Source organism: Hevea brasiliensis, chromosome 7 (assembly GCF_030052815.1).
Source record: "Hevea brasiliensis isolate MT/VB/25A 57/8 chromosome 7, ASM3005281v1, whole genome shotgun sequence".
Taxonomy (NCBI): Eukaryota; Viridiplantae; Streptophyta; class Magnoliopsida; order Malpighiales; family Euphorbiaceae; genus Hevea; species Hevea brasiliensis.
In genome coordinates, this window is record NC_079499.1 from 2,567,371 (window position 1) to 2,591,529 (window position 24,159).

At 33.0% G+C, this 24,159-nt stretch overlaps 4 protein-coding genes across 10 annotated transcripts; all 4 read left to right on the forward strand.

Annotated features, from left to right (window-relative positions):
* The first annotated feature begins 634 nt into the window (after positions 1–634).
* On the forward strand, positions 635–3,351 carry LOC110639528 (sufE-like protein 2, chloroplastic). 6 transcript variants are annotated; one of them, XR_009149977.1, is made up of 4 exons: positions 638–1,705; positions 1,954–2,048; positions 2,295–2,667; positions 2,862–3,351. XR_009149977.1 is itself a non-coding variant. In XM_021790523.2 (2 exons), the coding sequence occupies exons 1-2, from the start codon at positions 965–967 to the stop codon at positions 1,980–1,982; spliced, it is 774 nt and encodes a 257-aa protein (XP_021646215.2). In that variant the 5' UTR covers positions 635–964; the 3' UTR covers positions 1,983–3,351. The 6 variants fall into 6 exon arrangements, 2 of the variants coding, with proteins under 2 accessions (XP_021646215.2, XP_021646214.2); XR_002491931.2 differs by having other exon boundaries at positions 635–1,709; positions 2,342–3,351; XR_002491930.2 differs by having other exon boundaries at positions 636–1,709; positions 2,295–3,351.
* Positions 3,352–4,054: 703 nt separating this feature from the next.
* On the forward strand, positions 4,055–12,679 carry LOC110639516 (eukaryotic translation initiation factor 4B2). Its single transcript, XM_021790513.2, has 3 exons — positions 4,055–5,467; positions 10,629–11,054; positions 12,339–12,679. Exons 1-3 carry the CDS (start codon positions 4,329–4,331, stop codon positions 12,361–12,363), a joined length of 1,590 nt encoding a protein of 529 aa, XP_021646205.2. The 5' UTR covers positions 4,055–4,328; the 3' UTR covers positions 12,364–12,679.
* A 1,620-nt stretch (positions 12,680–14,299) lies between these two features.
* LOC110639536 (GDSL esterase/lipase At5g14450) lies at positions 14,300–16,454 on the forward strand. Of its 2 annotated transcripts, XM_058150499.1 has the most exons (6): positions 14,300–14,534; positions 14,627–14,936; positions 15,035–15,244; positions 15,349–15,524; positions 15,761–16,031; positions 16,118–16,454. In XM_058150499.1, the coding sequence occupies exons 2-6, from the start codon at positions 14,642–14,644 to the stop codon at positions 16,357–16,359; spliced, it is 1,194 nt and encodes a 397-aa protein (XP_058006482.1). In that variant the 5' UTR covers positions 14,300–14,534; positions 14,627–14,641; the 3' UTR covers positions 16,360–16,454. The 2 variants fall into 2 exon arrangements, with proteins under 2 accessions (XP_058006482.1, XP_021646225.1); XM_021790533.2 differs by lacking the exon at positions 14,300–14,534 and having other exon boundaries at positions 14,544–14,936.
* A 2,454-nt stretch (positions 16,455–18,908) lies between these two features.
* Positions 18,909–21,055, forward strand: LOC110639515 (alpha-L-fucosidase 3). The gene is made up of 5 exons (XM_021790512.2): positions 18,909–19,242; positions 19,769–19,978; positions 20,059–20,228; positions 20,324–20,594; positions 20,680–21,055. The coding sequence occupies exons 1-5, from the start codon at positions 18,993–18,995 to the stop codon at positions 20,946–20,948; spliced, it is 1,170 nt and encodes a 389-aa protein (XP_021646204.2). The 5' UTR covers positions 18,909–18,992; the 3' UTR covers positions 20,949–21,055.
* Positions 21,056–24,159: the final 3,104 nt, after the last annotated feature.

The window sequence follows — 24,159 nt, forward strand, 5'->3', positions numbered from 1 at the left end:
TGTTATCCCAAATGTTTGTTAATACCAAGAAGAAAGATTGTTTGATCTTTCTTTATCATCTTTGCCAATAACAGAGGTTGGTGTGGGAGTGGAGAAGGATATGGGATTACGTCAGTCATCATAACACAGATCTCTGTTCTGCCTTTTTTAACTTTTATTAATTGATATAAATTATTCTAAGATCCCAAAGAGTTGGTTTGGTTCTCAAATTGTGCTTTTCCCATCTCATTGTCCATAATTAGTTTTTTTTCAGAATTTAGTTAGTTCCTTTCACTTTCATGTAAAAGTAAAACCTCTTCTATTCTTCATTAGACTCATTCATTGATTCATGAGTTTGAAGACTATTTTGATCATCTAAACAAATCAAGTTTATATAATAAATTTTATTTTTGGATCAATTTGATAAAGTTTTATTAAACCCAATAAAATATTAAATATATTATATATGGTATGAATTAAGATTTTTTTTTATATATTTATAAAAATTAAAAATAAAATAGAGAATATCAATTAAAATGGAGCAAAGTGCAATTATGAATTTAATTCCACATATTTTGGCGGGTTGTCTTGTCTCGTGTCAGTATTCTGAGCTAGAAGCTGTGGCTCTCTGCCAAAATAAAATAGAGAATATCAATTAGAATGGAGCAAAGTGCAATTATGAATTTAATTCCACAAATTTTGGCGGGTTGTCTTGTCTCGTGTCAGTATTCTGAGCTAGAGGCTGTGGCTCTCTGCCTCTCTCCTCCGCTACTTGTCTATAAGTACACGACCCATGCACTGGCTAATGACCCTCTCCAACCTCAATGTCCTTCTCGCTCTGATACACAAGAAACGGCTCGCAGTTTCAGGATCTCTTCTCCTCTTTACCTGCTCTATCTCCACCTTTTGACGCCTCTTCAATCTTTTCTCATTTCATTTTCTTTTGACTTTCTATCATTTTGCCTTAGTTTCTCTCAATCCAAACATGACAACCTTCAAAATACCAACTTTCTTGCCTTTCTCAAAACTCCCAATACACCCTAATCCTGACCCTAAACATAGCGGACATAAAATTAAATTCTCTCTATCATTCAATCACAAATACAGCTATGGTTTTAATTCCAACTCGTTAATTTTGAAATTTCATTGTAAAAGACATAAACTTTCAGTTTCTTGTTCTGCGGCTATCCAGGCTCCAGCGGGGACCATCAACAGAGCCGAGGTCGCTGCCGATAGGATTCAACGGCTTGTTTCTGAATTCGCGTCTCTTGACGAGCCGATTGACCGCGTGAAGCGGCTTTTAGATTACGCCGCCCGTCTACCTCCATTTAATGAGTCGGCTCGCTCGCTGGGAAACCGAGTCATAGGGTGCACGACTCAGGTGTGGCTAGAAGTGAGAATGGACGAAAATGGGAGAATGAGATTCAGAGCCGATAGCGACTCGGAGATTACCAAAGGTTTTATTTCGTGCTTGATTTGGTTGCTTGATGGCGCGGAGCCCGGTGAGGTGGTAGCGGTGAAGTCGGAGGATTTGGCGGCGATGAATGTGGGCTTGTATGGTAAGGCCCAATCGAGAGTGAATACGTGGCATAATGTATTAATCAGTATGCAGAATAGGACTAAAGCTTTGGCTGCGAAGCGAAAGGAGTTGGCTTTGGAGCCGCTTCCGTCACTGGTGGTTACCACCGACGGTATCGGTGGCACTGGTAGTTTTGCCCAAGCTCAGGTAGGTAGAAATTTCTCATCCCCGTTCTGAGTTTTGTTTATTTTTATTTAATTTTATCCAGGAACTTGGGTATCAGTCGTATACAATATTGCTGACATTTTAAGCAAGAATTAAAAATTATTTATCTTTCATTGCATACCTTAGCATTTAATATGAATTGAAGTTGTAAAATTTATTCTTTTGATGTCTAAGTATTTTTATTAATTCTATATTACATGTTTTTTGCTTTGTGACATGATAAAATGCAGGTTACCAAGGAAGTGGAATTGGGAAGTAGAGTCTAGGAATGGGGAGGCATGCAGAAGCTTGAGTAAATGTGGCCTTCTTGCCTCTGGGATGGAAGGTCTGTTTTTGTTTATCAACGTAGTTTACTCTCAAATTCTCGGATCCCTTTTCCTTCAATTTTTGTTTGACTTGCACAAGCATATCTTTATGTTCTGATTCCTGCCATCCACTTCCAATTAGAGATTTATTTATCTTATGGTCAAATTACATGGATATACCTTCTTTCAGTAAATTTTAATTCACAAACTAGTGCTCAACTCGGTCACTGTAAATACCATTATGCTATTTTCACTTTTACATGCAGCCTCTGATTTAGGCACTAGTTGATTCCTATAGAATGTCTGCAACCAGGATCACAGATGCATTGTGGTCATGAAGTTCTGGGAATAGAGGACATATCCCATTCTCTGATGCCTTCTTGGTGGCTAATTTTAAAATTTCTGGAGAGACGTTTTCCTTCAGCAATTGAAGCAAAAAGAGAAGGAATGGTACAGGTGCTGGCAAATAGATTGTTAAATTTTGAATCCTGTACCAGGACAGCAAATGTGAGCAACGAAATTATCTTCCCAGTTTCATCAGACTCGTCGTTAAACATGGAGGAGTCTATCCAAGGAATAAAGTGCAGTTAGATGGGTGATTTTACAAGACTACACGACGTGTCTTGTCCATACATGAAGGTATATGTGTTTTCACTTAGAAAAGGAAAATTTTAGTATAACAAAAATGTTATGCATAAGCAGTTGACCATGGCAGTGAATTTGGAATGCGCCATGGAAAATGTCTCCAACAGTAATAACTTTTGGTTTGTGATTTCAAGCTTCATTTGCCTCAGATGTCATGTAATGCAATTTTTAGTCTCTATCTGTGTCAGGATGGTTCACTTACTGATTTCAAGTCTGTCACTAGCTTCTTGAAGAAAATATTCTTTCAAAGCTTGCATCTTGGGAATTCAAGTCCCATACTCCAACCTCAAATACCAGCAAAAATGAGACACACTTTCAGGTTGCCTTCCTCAAATGATGGAACATCTGATTATCAACATTTGGAGACCCAATTTAGATTATTCAGCTTTCTGGCTCTCACAGATTCTATGGATTTGTTTCTTCGGTAAACAAACGGATTACAAATAAACTTGAGTACAAGAACTTCATTCACATATCAAAGGGAAGAGGTCAAAATGGAGTTCTGAGTTGGGAATTGTCATGGATGCTGTTCTTTTTATTGATTTTTCTGGGACCTGGATTTCTAAGCAAAAATGTTGCTTCTCTAGCAAAAAATAGAATAAGCAGAGAATACTGTTGGTACTCACTATTATTTTCTTCTCCGAGTTAGATGAAGAAATCACGTATTTTTATCATGAATTCTGTTAGCTATAGTAAATTATAAATTTTTATATTTTATTACTTTTATAAGAAATTGAAAATGTATCTAAATATTTAAAGCTAGCTTAAAAAATTTTGGAACTTCAGAATAATTTTTTTAATTTTTACTAGAAAGTGAAAAAAGCTATATTTATTTTTTTTTTGAAATATTTGCTTAAAATTTTTAAATTTTCATTTAATTTTTATATCTTTTAATTATAAAAATTTGAAAATGGAACATAATAATTTTTTAAATTAATTTGAATCATAATTAAAATTAAAAAATAAAAGTAAAGAGTAAAGTCTATTTGAATCTGAGGTTGAAAAATTAAAATTTTATTTTAAAAATATCTTTTAATAATTTAATTGATTTAATTTTTTATAAATAAAATTCATTAAATTTAATTTTTAATTAAAGTTTTTAATTAATGTATTTTAATTTATATTTTTAATAATCATCTTAATAGCAATTATATTTCTCAAATAATTCTGACCGTTCACTTTCATGATCGCGAAAATCACAGAGCCACGTAAAGTGGCCCACGCCATTAAGTTTACACACAGCCTTCCATCATCCATCTAGACAGGAAGCAGTAGCATCACCATCAGATGACATCGTGATCACTACTCTCATCACCCGCGCGTGATCTAACTCCCTCGTCTCTCTTTGTATCTTTATAAACGAATTGGCTGTTTCGTTTACAAATTTTTCTTTTTTCTGGTTCTTGAGAAAAAAAAAAAAAAAAAAGAAAGAAAGAAAGCAAAACTAATACCCGAACCAACCCTTGCACACAGTAACAACTGTGACCTTCCCTTCTTCTGCGCATGTTCTCGGAGCTCCGGCTCCCTTAACGGAGCCCCAGCTCATTGCCCATCGAACATCTCCATATTCCCGATTAAAAGTGCTAACGATCTCTCCATTTCCTCTTTTTACTTTCTCAGATCTTCAATTTCATTTTCCGTTTTTGTTTTAAGCAATGTCAAAGGCGTGGGGCTCCAACGTCGACTGGGCCGCCGATGTCGAGCGTGAGGAGCAGGAAGCGGCCGCCGAAGCCGCGGCTGCAGCAGCTTATGGCGAATCCGCTGAGTCTCAGAACTTCCCAAGCCTGAAAGAGGCTAACACTGCTAAGCCTAAGAAGAAGAAGATGTCTCTCAACGAGTTCTACGCCTCCTCCAGTGGCTCAGGTGGCGGTCGCGCGGTAGAATCGAAAGGCTTAACTCCTGATGAGATGCTTCGGCTCCCTACTGGTCCTAAGCAGCGTTCCGCTGAGGAAATGCAGTATGGCCGTCTCGGTGGCGGGTTTTCCAATTATGGGCGGACTGGTCAGCCTCCGGGCCGTATGCGTGACCGCGATGACACGGATGGGGCTTGGGGAGGTGGTAGAAGGCAGTATGGCGGATTTGACGAGGAGCGAAGGGGTCCACCTCCTAGGGTTTCCGACTATGATCAGCCCTCGCGAGCTGATGAGATTGATAATTGGGCAATGATGAAGAAATCCCTCCCTTCATTTGATTCTGGCCGCCAAAATCGTTACGGTTCGCTCGGTGGTGGTGGTGGTGGTGGTATGGGAGGTGGTTCTAGGGCCGATGAGGTTGATAATTGGGGCAGTGCTAAGAAACCGCTTCCTACTAGATCTACATTTGGTTCAGGGTTTCGTGATTCCGGGCCTGAGTCTGATCGGTGGAGAAGAGGAGGGGTTCGTGAACCTGAGCGGGAGAGGCCTAGATTGATTTTAGAACCGCCGAAGGCTGATGTAGCTGCTAATGAGACGCCTAAAACAAGTAGGCCAAATCCGTTTGGGGCAGCGAGGCCGAGAGAACAGGTGTTGGCAGAGAAAGGTTTGGACTGGAAAAAGATTGAGGTGGAGATAGAAGCTAAGAAGATGAGCTCACACTCGAGCAGGCCCGCCAGTGCACACTCGAGCAGGCCTTCTAGTGCGCATTCAGCCAGGTCAGAGGGGACGGTGCTTCAGCAGGAATTAGAGATTGTGGTTTCCAAGCCCAGACCAAAGGTGAATCCCTTTGGAGAGGCAAAGCCTAGAGAAGTGTTGTTGGAAGAAAGAGGCGAGGATTGGCGGAAGATTGATCTTGAATTGGAGCATCGCAGGATTTACAGGTCTGTATTTTGTGAAGGTTTTCAATTGGCGTTGTGATGCATGTTTGTGGCAAACTTTTTAAAAATCAATGTTGATGTCTTTCTTGCATTGAGTACAACACATTGACGGTTTGGTAATCTTAAATGCGTAGCATACTTATCAAATTATCATCGAAGTGGGTGGTTTGATTATCTTTTGAATATATTTGGGGTTTATAGAACAAATAGCCATCAGTGATACTATAACAGTAGTTTGAGGTCCATTCCAATGATTTAGGATTATTAATCAGATACTAGCGATAAAATGCTTTGATCTATATAGCTGTAATTATAATTGGTGGATTTTTTTCTCTTTTAGCTCCACCTTTGACAACCTTATTCAGCATACTAGTGTATTAATTACTCAATGTTGATTATTATCTCTTCATGTAGAGCATCTCTTTAAGTGGCAAATCTATGAATATGGTGTGAAAGTTATCTTGTAGAAGTTAGCTAGGATTAATTGTTCATTAGTTTTTTGTTGAAATAGGTTGTTCATTAGTTTTTTGTTGAAATAGGCAATGAAGAGGATGCATCTGCACAAATTTGGTATCTATTGAACTCTTCACTTGCATGGTAATGAAAAGAATACATCCTATAATTTTATATCTTGTGCTTAAATTTTCCATGCAGTTATTGTAAAACAATTGTTGAGGATAAGTCTCTAACCAATATTTTGTGTTTTATGCATTAGCATCCTGATTTTTTTTTTTTTAATTCTTATATGTGCATAGTTATTAAAGGCACACTAAGGCGCCAAGGGATCTTGAAGCCTAGGCACAAGGCGTAGGTGCACACTTGAGTGAGGCAAGCACAAAAAATAAAATAAAATATAAAATAATTATCTACATCAATACCATATAATATCTAACCATCAAATAGACAAGTAATAATATTTTTGCAATTCAAATAAGTAAAACTAAATTATTATAGATAAAAATGTCTTAAAAATTATACTATTTTCCAAATTACAGATATAAATGCCTTAAAACTAAAACACGATTGCTTAAGGGTCACAAATCATTTAGGAGCACTCACATACACACTCATGCACCTGCACATACCAGATTACTAGAGAAATCTAAGTCCAAAACAGAAATACATCAATTAGACCATTTTTGTTTAAAATAGGCCGAAACCAAGTTCCAGATCAGAAGATATTGATGGGAAAATTGAGGAAAGCTAAACGAAAAGAAGGAATAAAAAAGAAAGAGGAAAACCCAAGTGGGTTGGGGGGGAGAGAGAGAGGAGGGAAGGAAGAAGCAACGAACCAAAAAAATGTGACATGCCTGGTTCATCGTAGATATTTTGCTGCAGCAGCTAGCAGCCCCAGCACCCAAAGGAATCAAAGAGAAAAACCCAAGTGGGCGGGGGAGAGATAGAAGGGAAGGAAGAAGGAAAGAACGCAATAAATAAATAAATAAACAAATAAATAAATAAAAATAAAAAATAAAAAAATGTGGCAGATCTAGTTCAATCGCAAATATTATGCCACAGCTGCCAGCAGGCCCAACACTTACCAGGTTCTTCTCTCTGCTGATAGTAAGACTTGAGAGGCTGAAAACCTTTTTTGTTTTTTTTTGTGGTTCTGGATCATTTATATGGGTTGGCCAGGTGCACCTCCTTTAGTTCGCTTGTCTTAGGGTTCCAGAGGTGCTGCTTGTCTCTCCTAGTGTGCCTTGCTCCTCAGGCTTGCCTCTGATAACTATGCATATGTGCCATTTTGAAATGTTAACCAAAGAGCTCTTTGCAGAAGTGTGAGATTATTAATTTAATATGAATCCACTAGGAAATGATGCTCCTAATCTTTCCAAGTGTTTAATTATGAGATATGACTAATTTGCTTGGTACTAAGTTCTAGGGTTAATTTACCTTTCGTTCCTTAACTTAGGTGGTTGTTCGTTACTAGGTTCTAGGGTTAATATTATTAAATTTTTGCTTACATTAAAATAAAATCAAAGGAATTAAGATAAATTGGATGTGAATCTTTTAGATAAACTTAAATCAAATTATAAAGTAATACAAGTGAAAATGATATTATTAATTTTTTTAAGAAACAATAATAATTACATAATTTTTAATAAGATAAATTAAATAATTAATTAATTGCAAATATTTATAAAAATATTAGACTATTTCTAAAATTATGGTTTTTATTTCAAAAAAAGTAAAAAAGAAATAAAAATGTTAAATTTTATACCAACTATAAAAGTTTGAAAGAAAAATGATATAATCATAATTTCTGATTTATTTTTTATAAATTTCAAAGGAAAAATATATTAAATTGAAGTTAAAGAATTTTTGTGATGTAAATTGAAGTTAAAAGACGACTGTGATACACCTATCTAAGTTGAGGGACAGTGAGTGAAATCTAGACATAAGTTAACCTTCAAATCGGTATAGCAAGTCATGGAGATTTTAATAATACTAAAATTAAATTAGGATATTTTTACAATATAAATTGAAGTTGAGAGACAATGCTAATATAGCACCTAAATTAAGGGACTATTGGTGAAATTAATCCTTAGGTTCTTGTATTCTTACAAAAATATACATGAAAGCAATAATAATTTGCTCTTTTAGACAAGCTTTATATCCATTGAACTTAAAGGGTGTTTTGCCTATCTTACAAAAATTAGCTTATAAGTTAAAGGCATTTAAAAATTTAAGTAGGAACGTGTTTCATTGAACAGTTGATAAGCTGCTGACACGTTTGGTTAAAATAAATTTATAATTATATTTATTATTAAAATAACTAAAAAGAAAACTAAATTATTTTTTCAAATAATAAATTATATTAACTCAATTTTTTACTATAATATTATCAAAATATATTTCAATCATATTACAATATAAATTAATTTTAAATTAAAAAAATATTTATAGACAAATATTTCATTAAAAACTAAGAGAATTATTTTTTAGATTCATTAAAACTAGTATAAATAATCTTTTTAAATTAATGAAGGAAGATAAATACTTGGTGGAATTTTAAAATTAAATGAGGTAATATAGTAAAATATTTGGTCAAACTAACTTATAAGTACCAAAATGAAAAGCTCCTATCCCGCACAGTTTATAAGTCCTAAAAATATTTTAAATAAGCAGGTTAGCTTAAAGTTATAGTTTAGGCTAAACACCCTCTTAAATGACCCAATTTCGAATAGACTGAGCTAAATATGTTTATAAGTCCTACCTTTTTTCTTCGTTAAGTATGGTTGCATGCACTTTTCATTTTGGTAATAGATTTTCATTATAATTAATTCATGAAAAAGTGTGTTCTTAACATAGTGATTAATTATGATATGATGAATGTGTTGGCTGGGTGTTGATTTCAAAACATGGTTTCCTATTGCTAGTTGTTGTATAACTTAAAAATGTGATTGCTACATGCCATGGATTTACTGGAAATATTTTTTTTTTAGCCTTCATTATTTGTGAACGGACTTCTTTTGCATTATATTTGATTACATTTGAATCATAAATCACTAGTGTATAGGATTGGACAAACGTCTGTTCTCAGATGATATGGTTCATTTTGAAAGAATAGTAATCAAATTTATTTTATCGGCTTGTTAATGTAATTAGAATTTGGTGCTTTGTGTTTCTTAGTCACATTGTAGGTATTAATTTTACTAAAGATCTTAATCGTGGGAGAAAAATACAGGCAATTTGTTATGACTAAGAGATAGGAGAGCTTGATGAATTGACTTAGGTGGGCTGACTGTAATGGCAGGCAGCATTCTGTTATTTTGTTTCAAGTAGTTGGTTTTGGTATAAATAGGAGGAAGGTACTTGTATTTGAGCAATCCTAAAATCAACAACAAATGTAGAACTCTTCTTTCTCTCTTCTTCTCTAGTCATCTCTAAATCTTCTCCACTTTCTATTTGTTTTCTCAACCTAGTCTATTTCTATTCCTTTCTCTCCCTATTTCTCTGTTCCATTGAGATGTGCAGGTCTGATACGTAACACAATAGTGTTGTGCCATAGACCTAATTTTTAAAGCCTAATTGCAATCAACTTTTTAGGCTACATTTCATATTGCAGTTGCTTTGGGATTTTGTTTTTCATCCCAAACGGCATATTTGACCTAATGCTTGAATTTAATTCCAAAAGTGGGGGAAAGTATTTTGACCCCCTCCCAAAAAACTTGAAAGGGAACATATGAAACGAGCATTTTTGATAATTAGGTGAAGCCACAATGCCAAATGGAGGTAAATTACTTTTGCTTGGACCGAGTAAACTCTGTTTACATGTCTTTTTCATCCTCCTTTGTCTTAACACGACTACAGAACTGTTATTTTTATGTCAATGATGCTATCTGTGGCTTTTTTCCCCACTCAGTTTTTTGTGATTACTTCTTGATGCTAGAATCAATATTGCTGGTGAAACATTCATTTTAAAGATTACTTTGGCATGTGGTAGCATCTTCATTATTAGCACTTTTATTATTGTTTGAATGATCAGTCTTGATTGCATTAAAGGCCTTGTCTGTTAGCCTATCTTGTTGATTTAATGGCTTAATGGATTGAAGACCTTGCTTATTTTAATGTGGCTGGTTGGTCTTGAAGCAGAAGGCTGGTTCATTTTTCACCATTCCTTCTCCCTTCTCCTTCCTTGCATTTTTTATGCTTGAGTTGCAACTTTATTCATGTGGGCATTTGATAAAATTTATCTTGAAGTGCCACGCAGCATTGGCCCTTCTTTCAATGTATGTTTTTGTCATTCTAGTTTGCTCATTATTAATTACTTCTTTTTGTGGTCTAATGTTGTGTTCATCACTTCATCTTCACTTGAGTTATTTTTATGAGTACAACTTAATGCAGCATATTTCATTTGGTTCTGCCATGTAATATATTGCTCTCACATAATCTTTACTCCTCAATTTCCTAGTTCTTACCAAGACCACCCAAGCCAGTACATTTAATTTCTCCACTGCCTTTTTCCTTTAAGCACCTTGCTGTATTTTTTTAGCTTTTAACATCCTTGAGTGCTTCTCTATTTTGGTTTGTTCTGACTAGTTTCGTCTGCTGTTTTTAGATGCTTTCTAAGTACTGTTATTCCTGCCTGTTGGCTGATCAACAATGCTGCCTGTCACATACTCCTTGTATTTTAGCTTTCTAACAATACAAATTGTTTCAGGCTACAAACAGATGAGGAGAAATTATTGAAAGAAGAAATAGAGCAGTTAAAGGAGCACCAGAAAGAACTCACAGTCAAAGGTAATAGGGAATCTCAGGAAGGGCCTGTTGAAGACCAACCTAATTTGCAAGATATAATATCTCAGAAAGAAAAGAAATTAGAACAGCTCATCCGTGATTGGGATGACAAAGTTCGATTTGGGCAGAAAGCCATCGAAAGGCCAGGTTCTGAGGCAGGGAGGGCTGCTAGTTTCTCTGAGAGACCATATTCTCGATCTGGGTCTTTTGATGAATCTAGAAGTATGGAGTATGTGGATAGGCCTCGATCACGTGGCAGTGGCACACAAGATATATGGAAAAGGCCTGGTGATGACCGAAGAGAAGGTGGCAGGGAAAGAAGATTTCTTGGTAGCAGAGACTTTGACAGGTAAAAATATATTAGCAGTTGGTTTTTCTCCTGTATTTATGCTCTTTCCTTTTTTCATTCTAGTTAGTAATGATAGCCTGTTCCCATACTTTTCATCTTTGGACCTTTTAGACCCTGTGAATTGTAGAGGAGACAGCAGGGGGGAAGTATACCCATATAATATTCATCTGTTTAAAGGATTTGGATTCGATATACTGGAGCCAAAATAATATATTGTTCAAAGTATTATTTACTATTGCATGCATCTCCTAATATAAGCAAGAAGTTTGTCACATACTCCTCTTTTTTTTTTCCTTTTTTTTTTTTTTTTTTGGGGGGGGGGGGTGGTGGGGGGGTGGGAGGATAGGCCCATTGCCTATCTACAGTTCTCTACCTTTGTATCTAATCAACTAGAACTTCAAAATTCTCTTTACCCATATGATAATTGCTGACACTTTGACACGGAGTGGATTTCATAACTTCAATGCTAGGCTTTGGGGCCGTAAACTGCCAGGCCTGTGGCCAAGTTCAGGGAAGAAAAGGTTATTAGCTGCTAGTCAATTGCTATAAATTGGTCATGGAAAAAAGTTGATGAACAAAGCTAAAATATTATTGGACTTTTTTCCCTGACCATTTCATAAAATTCTGAAATTTGTTTGTTTACTTGGAATTTTAGCATTTTGCTTATGCAATGTAGATACAACTGATTGATAATCTCTCTTTCCCTCTCAGTCAATTAGTTTTGTTTCTTCCTTTCTTTCTGAAAGGTTAGAGGCCTATATAATATGAAAGAGTCCAAATGTCCAATTTCCAGTGTAACAAATACCTCAAACATAAGCTGCTAACCAAAAATTACTTCCATGAGAAATTACTTCAAACCCCTCACAACTTCTCCATCTGCCCCCAAATGTGCTATCTTCAAACAAATGAACACGTTAATTACTATTCTGACATGAGTTTGAAGAGTGGAATGCTCCACTTGTTAGTGCCTTGTAGCCACCTATTAGCTTTGTCAAAATTTTGTTAAGCAGATGCATTTAGGGCTCGTGCATAGTTATCTTGTTAAAACCTAGCCTTACTCTGAATGGATGATTTGTTTTGTTAGGTTCTCAGGTTAAAATACTAAAAATTATCTTTACTGAGTGTACAGTTTGGTGGACTTGTATTATTTGTTTGCATGAACATTCAGAATGATTATAGTTGCAAGAATATGTTCTCAGCAATGTGCATATTCTTCCTTTGATGCCAGTTAGAAGAGAAAAAAAAATGAAATCCCTAATGTTTTCGATGTTTCCTCTTTGGTAGGTCAAGGTCAAGGGAGAGATGGTGAGCAACTGATACTGTAGATTCATCGAGTTTATCTTCAGCTTTTGTTGACCTGAGCCTAATAATATTTTGCCTCACTCGTTTTCCTTTTTTTTTTTTTATTAATTTTAATTGTTCTCTTGTTTTTGCTCTGGTAAATGGAGCAAGGATAATAGAGTACTATCATTGGGAACACTTGCGTGTAGTATTTGGTAGGGATTGAAATTTTAATGAACAGGTGAACACCATGGGACTTGCTAGTTTATTTTTGTAATGATCATTTTGATTGTTACACAGTTATGTTGCTTCTGTTATGGATACGAGGAAGCTGCTTTACTTTATGGTGTTTATTTATTATTTTTCTCCTATTCCTCTCTATTTTATACCATGCTTGTGTTTGAGGGTTTATATTTGAGTGACTTTCTTAAGCCATGAAGGCCATCGTAATTATAAGTGGTCACAGGAACAGAGTTTTTTGAAATTTTGTTCAAAAGAATGCGAAGGGCTGTTTAGTTGAATTGTGCGATGCAGATTACTCAAATGAGCTAGTGAAAATGGTTAGTGCAACTTTATGTTGACCAGTTCATATCTACAGTTTAATGTACCAGGTGTCCATGCCCAAATTCAATGATTGCACCTCATTCGTCGCTGATGATGATCGAAGGGTGTAAATGGGCCGAGTCGGTGTAAAATGGGTCACGTTGGAGGTTCATATCAACTCTAACTCATGTGCTTAATGAGTTTGTCTTGTTTGTTTAATGAGTCCGCCTTATTTATTTAACGAGTCAAATTTAATTTTTAAACTTTTTTTTTTCTTTTACAGCTAATTTTTAGACTTATTTGGTTAACTCATTATATTAATTTTATCATATATATAATTGTGTTTTATCATAAAATAATTAAATCATAAATAATATAATTATAAAATAAAGATATATAATTATATAAAAATATAAATAATTTATGGTTATTGTAGTTTAATCAATGGTATTATTATAATTATTAATTTAATTATTATAATTAATTTAGTCCATAATTTGAAGAATTTTAAATAATAATTAATAGAACTTTTAGCTTTTTTAATACTTAAAAATTGAGTTAAATTAATAATATTTATTATTTTACTTTAATAATATAAATTGATATATATATTATATTTTTATAATTATATTATAAAATTTTATTAATGATAAATTTTTAATTAATTATAATTTTATTTAAGCGTTAATAAATAAATAAGTTGATTAATGTGATATTTTTTTATTTTTTTTAAATTAATTGACATATTCCAATAAAACAATAAATAAAGTATAAAAACGTGGTTATCTTTACAATATCATTATTAAAATTTCTAAACTTTAAATATAAGAAATATTTTTAAAATAAATTTTTAAAATTTTTTTTATTCAATAATTATTTAAAAATTATATATTAATATATTTTAAAAAAAATAATTGAAAAAAAATATAATATTTCAAATTATAAATTTAAGAATTTTAAAATTCTTAAAAAATATAGTGAAAAAGATTTTATATTATTATTATTATTATTATTATTATTATTATTATTATTTTGAAATTTAAAAATTTTAAATAAAAATTAGTTTTTTATTATGATTGAGCTAATATTTTATATAAAAAAAATAATATGGAGATGAAAAAAAAAGGTTATACTTCTTGACAATATTTTAAGTACTCTTATTGAGTTAAATAGCAGACCCTTGAAAAACCGTATATATATATATATATATATATATATATATATATATATAATTAAATGTGAATGAAGTTTAATCTTTCGCTCGATTTGACAATTGCTCTCTGTATTGGATTCTAATTCAAGGATACATTTAAGGGATTTTCTTGGTACAACGGTGATGTCTCACCAAGAAACTACGCTTGTTGAATTTAGACCACGCCGAGAGAGTGAGCACTAGACTGCTAGTAAATTGAGCTTTGGATATTCAGCTGTCAACCCAGAATCAGATACCTGCAATAGCAACAAATCTAAATTTTCATTATTCTAATGTCCACTTGTGCATTGCAGAATATAAAAATAAATTACTCTGTATAAATAAGGGTAACGTAGAATTTTGAAATTAAACTTGTCCTCACACGGGATGGCGTAGTCAAATATCTTCTTTCAAAATAATACTCCTGTATTGAAGTTGGGGTAGCTTTCCTTGTTCAAATTAAGGTATAAGGCCTAATTTCTTTCTTGTCTGGTTCATAAAATGTTGGACATTTCAGTAATATTTGCTTGTTTGATTGAATGGTGTGGGAGAGAAGCAACGCGGGGCCTCCATGAACTCTACAGGACTTGCTAGTATCAGTGATAGATGGAAGAGTCGCTGGGGAATAACCAGGATTGTTGCCATATCATTGGTGATTGGAGTTGTACTCGTTTCTTATTCATTGCCTGTCTTCTTTCCATCAAGGGCTTGTCAGGTTCCAGCAATTTACAACTTTGGAGATTCAAACTCTGATACAGGCAGTAGCTCAGCAACCTTCGGACGTCTTCCTTCTCCCTATGGTGAGACTTTCTTCGGCAAACCTTCTGGCCGCTGTTCTGATGGGCGTCTAGTCATTGATTTTATAGGCCAGTTCAAGCATATAGTTTTTGAGGATTTGGAACACTTCTAAGCTACCTCAATTAGTCCAGAGGATATTTGTGCTTACTACAGTAATTTTTTGCAGCTGAGGAATTAGGACTACCATACCTGAGTGCATATCTTGATTCCATGGATTCAGATTTCAAACATGGATCAAATTTTGCTGTTAGTGGATCCACCATTCAACCCGCGGATGGAAAATTGTTTGGTGCAGGTTTTAACCCCTTATCTCTCAGTATACAGCTTTCACAGTTTCAACAGTTTAGAGACCGCACCATTGAGTTATACAAACAAGGTTAGATGGGGTAGATGGCCAAGAAGGTTGCTTAAGCTTGTCATCTTGTAAGTTGTAACTTTTCTTCATCATGTTTAAAGTAAATCTGTGCTTTGATTCTTCAGATAGAAAACTGTGGAGAGAAAGCCGCCTTCCAGGGCCAGAGGACTTCTCCAAGGCACTTTATACTTTGGATTGTGGGCAGAATGATCTTCATTTTGGGCTTATATCTATGATAGATGAGGAGAAAGTAGTGGCATCCATTCCCAGTCTAATCAATCAGTTTGCTATAGCCATAGAGGTAATCTCAGCTTCAGTTATATATCATGCTTCTAAAGCAACCCTTTATGTTTTTCACATGCCTGAGTTATTTGAAATGATTTGGGTAAATCAACGGCTTTTAGAACTTCATAATGATGGCTTTAAACCGAATGACACAGAGGAAACAGATCGATATAACCAGCCTAATTAGCTTAGGATTAAGGTATAATTGAGCTGAGTTGAGTTTGTCATATTTTTGTCTTGTAATTGTCTCAGAAACTCTACCAAGAAGGAGCAAGAACATTTTGGATACATAATACTGGTCCTATTGGCTGCTTGCCCTTTCCTGTCATAAAGCATCCCCCAAAGCCTGGAAATGCAGACCAAATTGGCTGTGTGAAGTCTTATAATGATGTGGCTCAAGAATTCAACAAGCAGCTTAAGGAAAAGGTTTCCAAAGTAAGGACTCAACTCTTGGATGCAGTGCTTATTCTTGTTGATATCTACTCGGCTAAATATTCTCTCATTAGCAAAGCAAACAAATATGGTAAGTTGTATGATAGACTACCAATTGGGTTGGCTTAATTCAAACTAAGCCTATCACTGACTTTGTTATGTGTTAATGGACTGCAGGTTTTGATAATCCCTTGGGTTACTGTTGTGGGCACCATGAGGATCATATAGTCGAATGTGGGAAGACAATAGAATTAGCGAATGGAACTAATGTTTATGGAGGTTCTTGCAGTGATCCTTCAAAATACATTAGCTGGGATGGCATACATTATACTGAAGCAGCAAATCAATGGGTAGCTAACCGCATCATAGATGGCTCACTTTCAGATCCTCCAACACCCGTCGTCAAAGCATGTAGCTAGCCTTTTTTTTTTACACTGTTTGGCTAAAATTGTCCCTGTACAATGATGCTGATAGAGCCTCTTCAAAAGATGAATAAAACAATGATTTGTTCTCATATGTACACAATAATTAACTTAGTAAACTTTCTAAATGTTGTGGACGAATGAATGATAATGGATTCTGGATTTCAGAATTAATTAAACAGTCAGATTAGATTAAATAAGGAAGAGAGTGAAAGAAAAGAAATCAACCAACGAGGTGGGTAGGACTTTGACATAAAACTCAACTCATCATTGTCATCTGACATCAAAGACAAAGCCCCAGTTGTAAAACCAATTCCTTGTTTACTTGGTTTTGAGAACATATACTCAACATTGGTGATGAATTGATGGCGTAAACTGAAAAAGAAGTGGGATAAATTCTCTGTAGTTTACACCTGCTATATATATATTCCATTTATTTATGGACAAATGACGGTCTGCAATACATACAGCCAGCGGATACAAGAATATTTGAGACGGTCTGCAATACAAACAGCCAGCATTTGCAATTTTTTTTACAGGGGATTGAGGGAATGGAGACTTAAACCAGGTAATTGTTAGGTGAGTGATATACGGCTTTCACAGCTTTTACAGTTCTAACAATTCAAAGAACAAACTCTTGTGCTAAACAATGAAGGCATGATAAATTGTAGCAGAAAAACATTGGGGATATCCCATCCGCTGCAGATAAGAAATTAGAAGAAGATAAAGATTATTTTTAATAAAATTGAAAGCCTGCCGTCAACAATTTTTATTATATTTTAAATTTTCTGTTATATTTTTAAATTTTAAATTTATAATTTTCGGTATATTTCAGGGAGAAATGTCATTCTATAAGTGCAAAACCAATTAATAAAGGGTGTGACAACTTTACAGTCCCATAAAGAAAACTTTGTTGTCATTCTTTTTCTTTGAAAAAACCAGCAAAAAGAGAATTGCTAATCCCATTCTTTCTAACAGGATTCTTGATGGTTTCCTGTCAGAACCTGCGACTCCCATCAATGAAGCATGCGAACAGCCTGTTGTTTCATCAAAATGAGCGTGGATCATAACTATGATTTGATTTAAAAGTGACTCAACTATACCTTTGCTTCAACGGTGTAATCATTCTTATGAATTGTTATTCTTCAGCTTTTGCTTTATTCAACTTCAGGTTTTCTCTGTAGAAATTCGACAGCTTTAATTATTGTCCATTTTGTAAGGAAATGGACCACTATTTCTCTTTGCTGAGTACTAAATGGAGAAAGTGTAAAACTAATGGCTAATCTTATGAAGTGGATACTGAATGAGAGCGTCTTATAGGTATAACCTTCAGATTTCTCATCCTGACTGAAAGTAGCAAAAGTGGAAGGAAACAGAGAGGTTTAATTTCACCTTTGCAGTCTCTGAATTATAACTCTGATAAGTGGGGTAAATATTAAGCTAATTATTTTATTTTAATTATTATATTTTAATTTATTTCAATAAAATCACTCATATTTTATTTTATTTCACTAGTAGTGGCTCAAACTAAATTCAATAGAATCTTTAATAAAACACTTATGTTTATGTGACATGTCTTACATGAAACAAATTAAATTATAATAACTGAAATGGAATAATTAATAAAGTTATAATTATGTGTTTGTTTTTGCTTGCTTTCATTTCAAAGAAATCAAGTCACAAAAAGAAATGAATTTAATTTTGCTTATTTCTATTTTGGCAATATTATTCATAATTTTTGTTGGCTTAATTCTTAAAAAATAAAAAATAAAGGATAGACTAATAATATGGCAAGTTAACTTTCCATATTATTATAGTATCTCCCTTATTTGTTAGAAAAATGTTTAAATAAAATTCAATTTATTATATTATTTATATATTAAATTAATTAATTCACTTTATATTATTTATAATTATTTATAATTACATAAATATAAAAAATTAAAAATCAAATATTTATTCATAACTATAATATATATTACATGATTTTATTGCCTTAATCTCCTAAAAGTTTTCCTTTTATTTGTAAGATTTAAAAGCATAGAATATATGGAATTTTGCATTCATACAACAAAATTAATGAGAGTAATTAATTACACCAAAATTTACATCTATCTATTTCATCCCAATTAGCTAATTACCAAATTAAGGAAGAAATTATGACAGGTTTCCACTCATGATTATTTGTTTTCTTATTTTTAACTTCTATCCAACTATATTACCTAACATAACATCTTTCCTTAAAAAATATATATTTCCTGAAAATTAAAAAAAAATTTAATTTTACATCTAGTAAAAAATATATTTATATTGAAACTAAAAATATGAACCTGAAACTTCTCATATTAAATGAATTTCTTTTATTATCTAAACCAATTCCTTAAAAAAATAAATTAATTAAAACATGTGTCTTAAATTTTATTGATCTTCATTATCAAATTATATATAGTTGGATTCTATTATTATTTTTTATTTTAAAAATTATTAATACCCTAGTGAGGCAATTTTAGAAACAATGCCTATATATGAGAATTGACTCATGGGCCACGCCCTCCTTTTTATATACAACACTACTGTCCTCTGTAGCCTGCTTAACATTCTTTGGTCTGAGCTTTTTCCTTGTGTCACTCATGGAGGTGTATCCTTCGCTCTTTACACTTCCAATCTTTGTTTTCTTAATTATCAGTTGGAGTCCATTATGCTTGGTGGTTGCTACTTCTCCATGTCATTTTCCGGCAATCTTTAACTTCGGAGACTCAAACTCCGACACTGGTGGCTTGTCTGCAGTTTTTGGTCAGGCACCTCCTCCTCATGGCGAGTCTTTTTTCCACCACCCCGCCGGACGCTACTGCGATGGCCGCCTCATTGTCGACTTCTTTGGTAATTTCCCACATTGATCCTTCCTTTGTTTTTACTTTTCATATTATTCATTCTTTCATCAATCAAAAGACTAATCATTCAAGGAAAAAAAAATTAAGGATAAAGAGAAGCTTAGTGATTAAAGGTTAATTAATGAATGTTAACATGAACCCTGCCCAGAAAAATCTGTAAAAGTGTGGCCGACGTTCACAAGCTTAACGTTCATTACTCATGTGAACCAAACCAAACACTACCCAGCAAGCATTATTTGTTGTCCTTTTCCTTTGTTGGGAATTGCGATTTTGGTTTTTTTCTCTTAAATCTACCGACGATTCTCCATATGGGTCCACCATGCCTATATCTGACGTTATGATCATATGTGGGACAATGGAGCTGTCGGCCACAGTGTCAATGTAGGACAAGAACGTTCTTGTTTCTTTTCTTTTTTTTTTTTTCTTTTCCAAACTTCCCCACAAGATTGTTACGCTTAGAAAAGCTATTTTCATAATATAATATTGTTTTTTTTTTAACTGTGTGTCAATTTCAGCGGAGAAGCTTGGATTGCCATATCTAAGTGCATATCTTGACTCAGTAGGCAGCAACTTCAGACATGGAGCCAATTTTGCAACTGCAGGATCCACCATTAGACCTCAAAACACTACTCTTCGCCAAAGCGGTTTTAGTCCCATTTCTTTGGATGTTCAATGGAATGAGTTCTATGATTTTCACCGAAGATCCCAAATCTTTCGTAGCAAAGGTAAATTAATTACCAAGGCTTTTGTTTGATAATTTGTGCATAAAATATTGATCTGGGTTTTCATGATTTGGTGTACGTAGGTGGAATTTATAAAGAATTGTTGCCTAAGGCTTCAGATTTCTCTCGTGCTTTGTACACATTCGATATTGGTCAGAACGATCTTACTTCTGGCTACTTCTTAAACATGTCTGCGAATGAAGTTAGAGCTTATGTTCCTGATGTGCTCAACCAGTTCAAGAACATTGTTTCGGTTAGTGACAACATAAGCCATCCTTTCTGAAGTATTTTCATTAGTATAATGAAATCAATGATTTAAGGCTGATTTGCATTGTTAATCTATAACAGTACGTATATGGTCAAGGTGGAAGAAACTTTTGGATTCATAATACAGGACCATTTGGTTGTCTACCTTATGTTATAGATCGCATACCAATCTCAAAAGCAGAGTTTGACAAGGTTGGCTGTGGGACTCCATTTAATGAGGTAGCTCAATATTTCAATCGTGGATTGAAGGAGGTTGTCGCCCAATTGAGAAAAGAATTGCCCCATGCTGCAATAACATATGTTGATGTATACACAGTAAAATACAACCTTATCAGCCGAGCAAGAACGCACGGTACGATTGAATTTTAATCACTCATGCTAGGTTTATTAGGCCGTGATATAATATGATGCAATCAAATTTTATACTGAAACTGCAGGGTTCAACGAATCATTGAGAGCTTGCTGTGGACATGGAGGAAAGTATAACTACAACAAGAACATTGGATGTGGGCGAAAGATTACAGTGCGAGGAAAACAAATAATGATTGGGAAACCATGTAAAGATCCTTCAAGATGGATAAATTGGGATGGGGTACATTACACTCAGGCAGCTAACGAATGGGTTTTTGAACAGATTGTAGATGGTTCATTTTCAGACCCACCAATTCCATTGAAGATGGCTTGCCATAGGCAGCCTTTAAGTTGATTAATTTACCTGTCACTTTTCAGCACGATTGTTATCAAAACTGGAATATAGCCAAATATGATGGCATTCTAAAAGTTAATTTATGAAATTTGAAGTTCTTAACTATCTATATTAGACTTTAGGCTATGTTTGTATTGAAGGAAAATAAAAATGAAGGAAAATTATGAAAAAAATAAAAATAATTTCTCTCTACTCTTTTTTTAGAATTAGGAAAATTGAGAATAATGAAAAATAAGAATGGATAATAATAAATAAATGTCACTATTTATTTTTTCTTCATTTTGGAGAGTAAGTGGATAGAAGTAAATAAGATTACTTTTTTGTTTTTATAATTATTTATTTTAATTTTATATAAAATAAAATGAATATTTTACTATTTAAATATTTTTCTTTTTTATTTTTCTTCAGAGAGAAAAATAATTTTTATATTATTTTTATTTTTCTTTCTTATTTTTCCTCTTTTATTTTTTTTCCTTTCTAACCAGGTTCCTCAACATAGGCTTAGGGTTGCCAAAATAAAGAAAAAAAAGGAAAAAAATGAAAGAAATTGAAAGGATATTTCTCATCTGAGAAGGGATTATGGTTCCATTTGAAATCAAAATAAAAATTAAAATTAAAATTAGACTAAAATTAATTGATCCAATGCAAAATTGAAACTGATGAATTCAAACTCCCTGACTTTGGAAACAGAACTGGACTGTAGCAGGCACTACTCATCCCACAAGCTCACCGCCAATTTCCAGTTTAAATTTCTCATTCTCTCTCCAGTCTCAATAGATCTGAGTAGTTGAGACATGTTATGTTGGGCTAGGGCTTCTTGGTATCAATGCATCGGACAGTCTCAGCAGAATCGTCATGTGAGTTTCCTGCCATATTTAATTTTGGGGACTAACATTCTGACACAGGCTCTCTGCAGCATTCGGAGAAGCCCCTCCTCCCAATGGACAGACTTTCTTCCACCACCCCGCCGGTCGCTACTCCGATGGCCGTCTTATCATTAATTTCTCATAGGCACACATTTCATATAATCCAATTTATAAAAATTAATAAACATTTGAAAAAAAAAATCATCGTAACTAAGCTCGTTTAGTACGTGTTTGTTTCCGATTAAAATGTATGATTATTACTCGTCTTATCCCTTTTTTTTTTTTAAATGATATTTTATTGATGAAAATAAGGGTTAGGGGCCCAAATCCAGTAGTTGAAAATGTGCCTCACCAAGTAAGTTGGAAGATGATATATTACTGGAGAATATTTATTATGTGGTAGATGTTTAAGTTTAATTAAATTTTTATGATTTTATTGAAATTTTTTATTATGTTTTTAAATTTTAAATTTAAAATCTTTAGAATCAATTAAAGTTGTGACAATTTACAAACTATTTATTCTTTATCATTTCTTCAAGAAACCAACGCCACTAAAAAAATATTATTTTTTTATGTGGCTTAAATTTTAAATATATATTGTGATCTGATTTGAAAATATTGCGATATGATCTGATTGGGATAAAAGGTGAATTTGTGATGATATCAAAGAGCACGGGCTGATAGTTCCATTTATAGCAGAGTTGTGAGATATTCAAAAAAACATATTGAATTAGGGTTTGAGAGTTATGACTGATTGTATCTCACTAACTTTTTTTTCTTGGACATAGACCTTACGATTGAATCATGTTAAATCTTATATTATTATTATTATTTTCTTATACTATACTGTGTGATTTTTTTGCGTATATAATTTAAATTTACGTGCTTATTATAATAAAAAAAATAAATTACTATGAACTCTAATCCTATGCTAAATGAATCCCTAAACTGAAACGGGTATAGCTTGGATCATCTTCATCTTTTATCAGACATTCCCACCGCCGCCTCTTTCACCGGCGACACTTTATTGGGCTTCAATCTGCAAGGCAACTTGGGACTGAAAACATACAAGGAAAGCAACAACTATTTCAGATGGAGTGATTGAGGTTCCCATCAACCCAAAGTTATCCCTGCCTCAAGTCCAGATGAAGAAACAAAGGCATGCAGCAAAACTAAACATTGCAGGAATCCTACTTGCTATTTGGGAATGTGGCATCATTGGTGTTGTAGTGATCATCTTCCTAGCAAACCACCTTCCATGAAGAGCCCGTTGTGCATTCATCGCCGGCCTATATATTCTCAAATTGCAAATACACATAAAATCAGCACTATTTTTGTTCACGCAAATCAAATTACCAAAACTGATTGATGTATTTTTTTTTTAAATAATAATTAATTAATCAATTTTATTAAAATGGAGGAATTAAGTAATATTTTAATCAATATTGACTAATGAAAAAATTAATAAAAAAATTAAATATTTTAATAAATTAAAAATAAAAAACAAATTAATATTTTTTTTAAAAATATAAAAATTAAAATAATTAATTTCATTAAAATATAATTACTGCCCTTAGTTTTACACCAATGCTCAAAGAGTAGCGAATCAATTATTAAAGCCTTCTATATCCCATGGGTAGAATTTAATTATAGAAATAGAATTGAAATCCTCTTGAATTTGAGTCCACCTAAAAATATAAACAATTGAATTTTTATTTTTAGAATTTAGAGAATCTTATAAGAGGGGAAAAAATAGAAAATCTTCATATGTATATAAAAGATGTTATGAGGCCATTACTTTTAGAATCTAAGAGATTCTATCTAATGATGATGTGATCTCAATTGCAGTAAAGAACAGAATTAATTAGCTTAGATATGAATAATTAAGGATAATATGATTAATTTTATTTTACTTTTAAAATGTATAAAATGAAAAAAAAATATTGATTTTAAGTTTTTTCATTTATTTATTATGAAATTTTAGATTTTTTATATGATCGATAATTATTATTCCAGCCATTAAATTTTCATTAAATTCAAAAAAAAAATAGTGTCATATCTTATCTTATATTTAAAAAAAATAAAATGTAAAAAATCATTTTTTTATTAATTTAATTCAATCAAAATATAATATAATTATAATATCATTAAATTAAAATTTAATAATTTTATAAATAATTAATACTAACAAAACTTGACATGATATAATCATTATTAAATTAAACTCTTTTCCTCTAATTTTCAACTTACAATAATTGAAATGATTCTTTAAATAAAAAAAAAATCTTTTTTTTTTTATTTATTCTTCTATCATACCATTAAACAGGTATTAACTATCCCAAACA

Excerpts from the sequence above, each read along its gene's own strand:
- LOC110639528 (XM_021790522.2), top strand. The coding sequence starts at position 965 with ATGACAACCTTCAAAATACCAACTTTCTTGCCTTTCTCAAAACTCCCA. Across the intron at positions 1,706-1,953 it reads GTAGTTTTGCCCAAGCTCAG|GTTACCAAGGAAGTGGAATT; the intron begins GTAGGTAGAAAT and ends GATAAAATGCAG.
- LOC110639516 (XM_021790513.2), top strand. The coding sequence starts at position 4,329 with ATGTCAAAGGCGTGGGGCTCCAACGTCGACTGGGCCGCCGATGTCGAG. Across the intron at positions 5,468-10,628 it reads GAGCATCGCAGGATTTACAG|GCTACAAACAGATGAGGAGA; the intron begins GTCTGTATTTTG and ends AAATTGTTTCAG. Across the intron at positions 11,055-12,338 it reads GGTAGCAGAGACTTTGACAG|GTCAAGGTCAAGGGAGAGAT; the intron begins GTAAAAATATAT and ends CCTCTTTGGTAG.
- LOC110639536 (XM_058150499.1), top strand. The coding sequence starts at position 14,642 with ATGAACTCTACAGGACTTGCTAGTATCAGTGATAGATGGAAGAGTCGC. Across the intron at positions 14,937-15,034 it reads TCTAGTCATTGATTTTATAG|CTGAGGAATTAGGACTACCA; the intron begins GCCAGTTCAAGC and ends AATTTTTTGCAG. Across the intron at positions 15,525-15,760 it reads AGTTTGCTATAGCCATAGAG|AAACTCTACCAAGAAGGAGC; the intron begins GTAATCTCAGCT and ends TAATTGTCTCAG.
- LOC110639515 (XM_021790512.2), top strand. The coding sequence starts at position 18,993 with ATGGAGGTGTATCCTTCGCTCTTTACACTTCCAATCTTTGTTTTCTTA. Across the intron at positions 19,243-19,768 it reads CCTCATTGTCGACTTCTTTG|CGGAGAAGCTTGGATTGCCA; the intron begins GTAATTTCCCAC and ends TGTCAATTTCAG. Across the intron at positions 19,979-20,058 it reads CCAAATCTTTCGTAGCAAAG|GTGGAATTTATAAAGAATTG; the intron begins GTAAATTAATTA and ends TGGTGTACGTAG.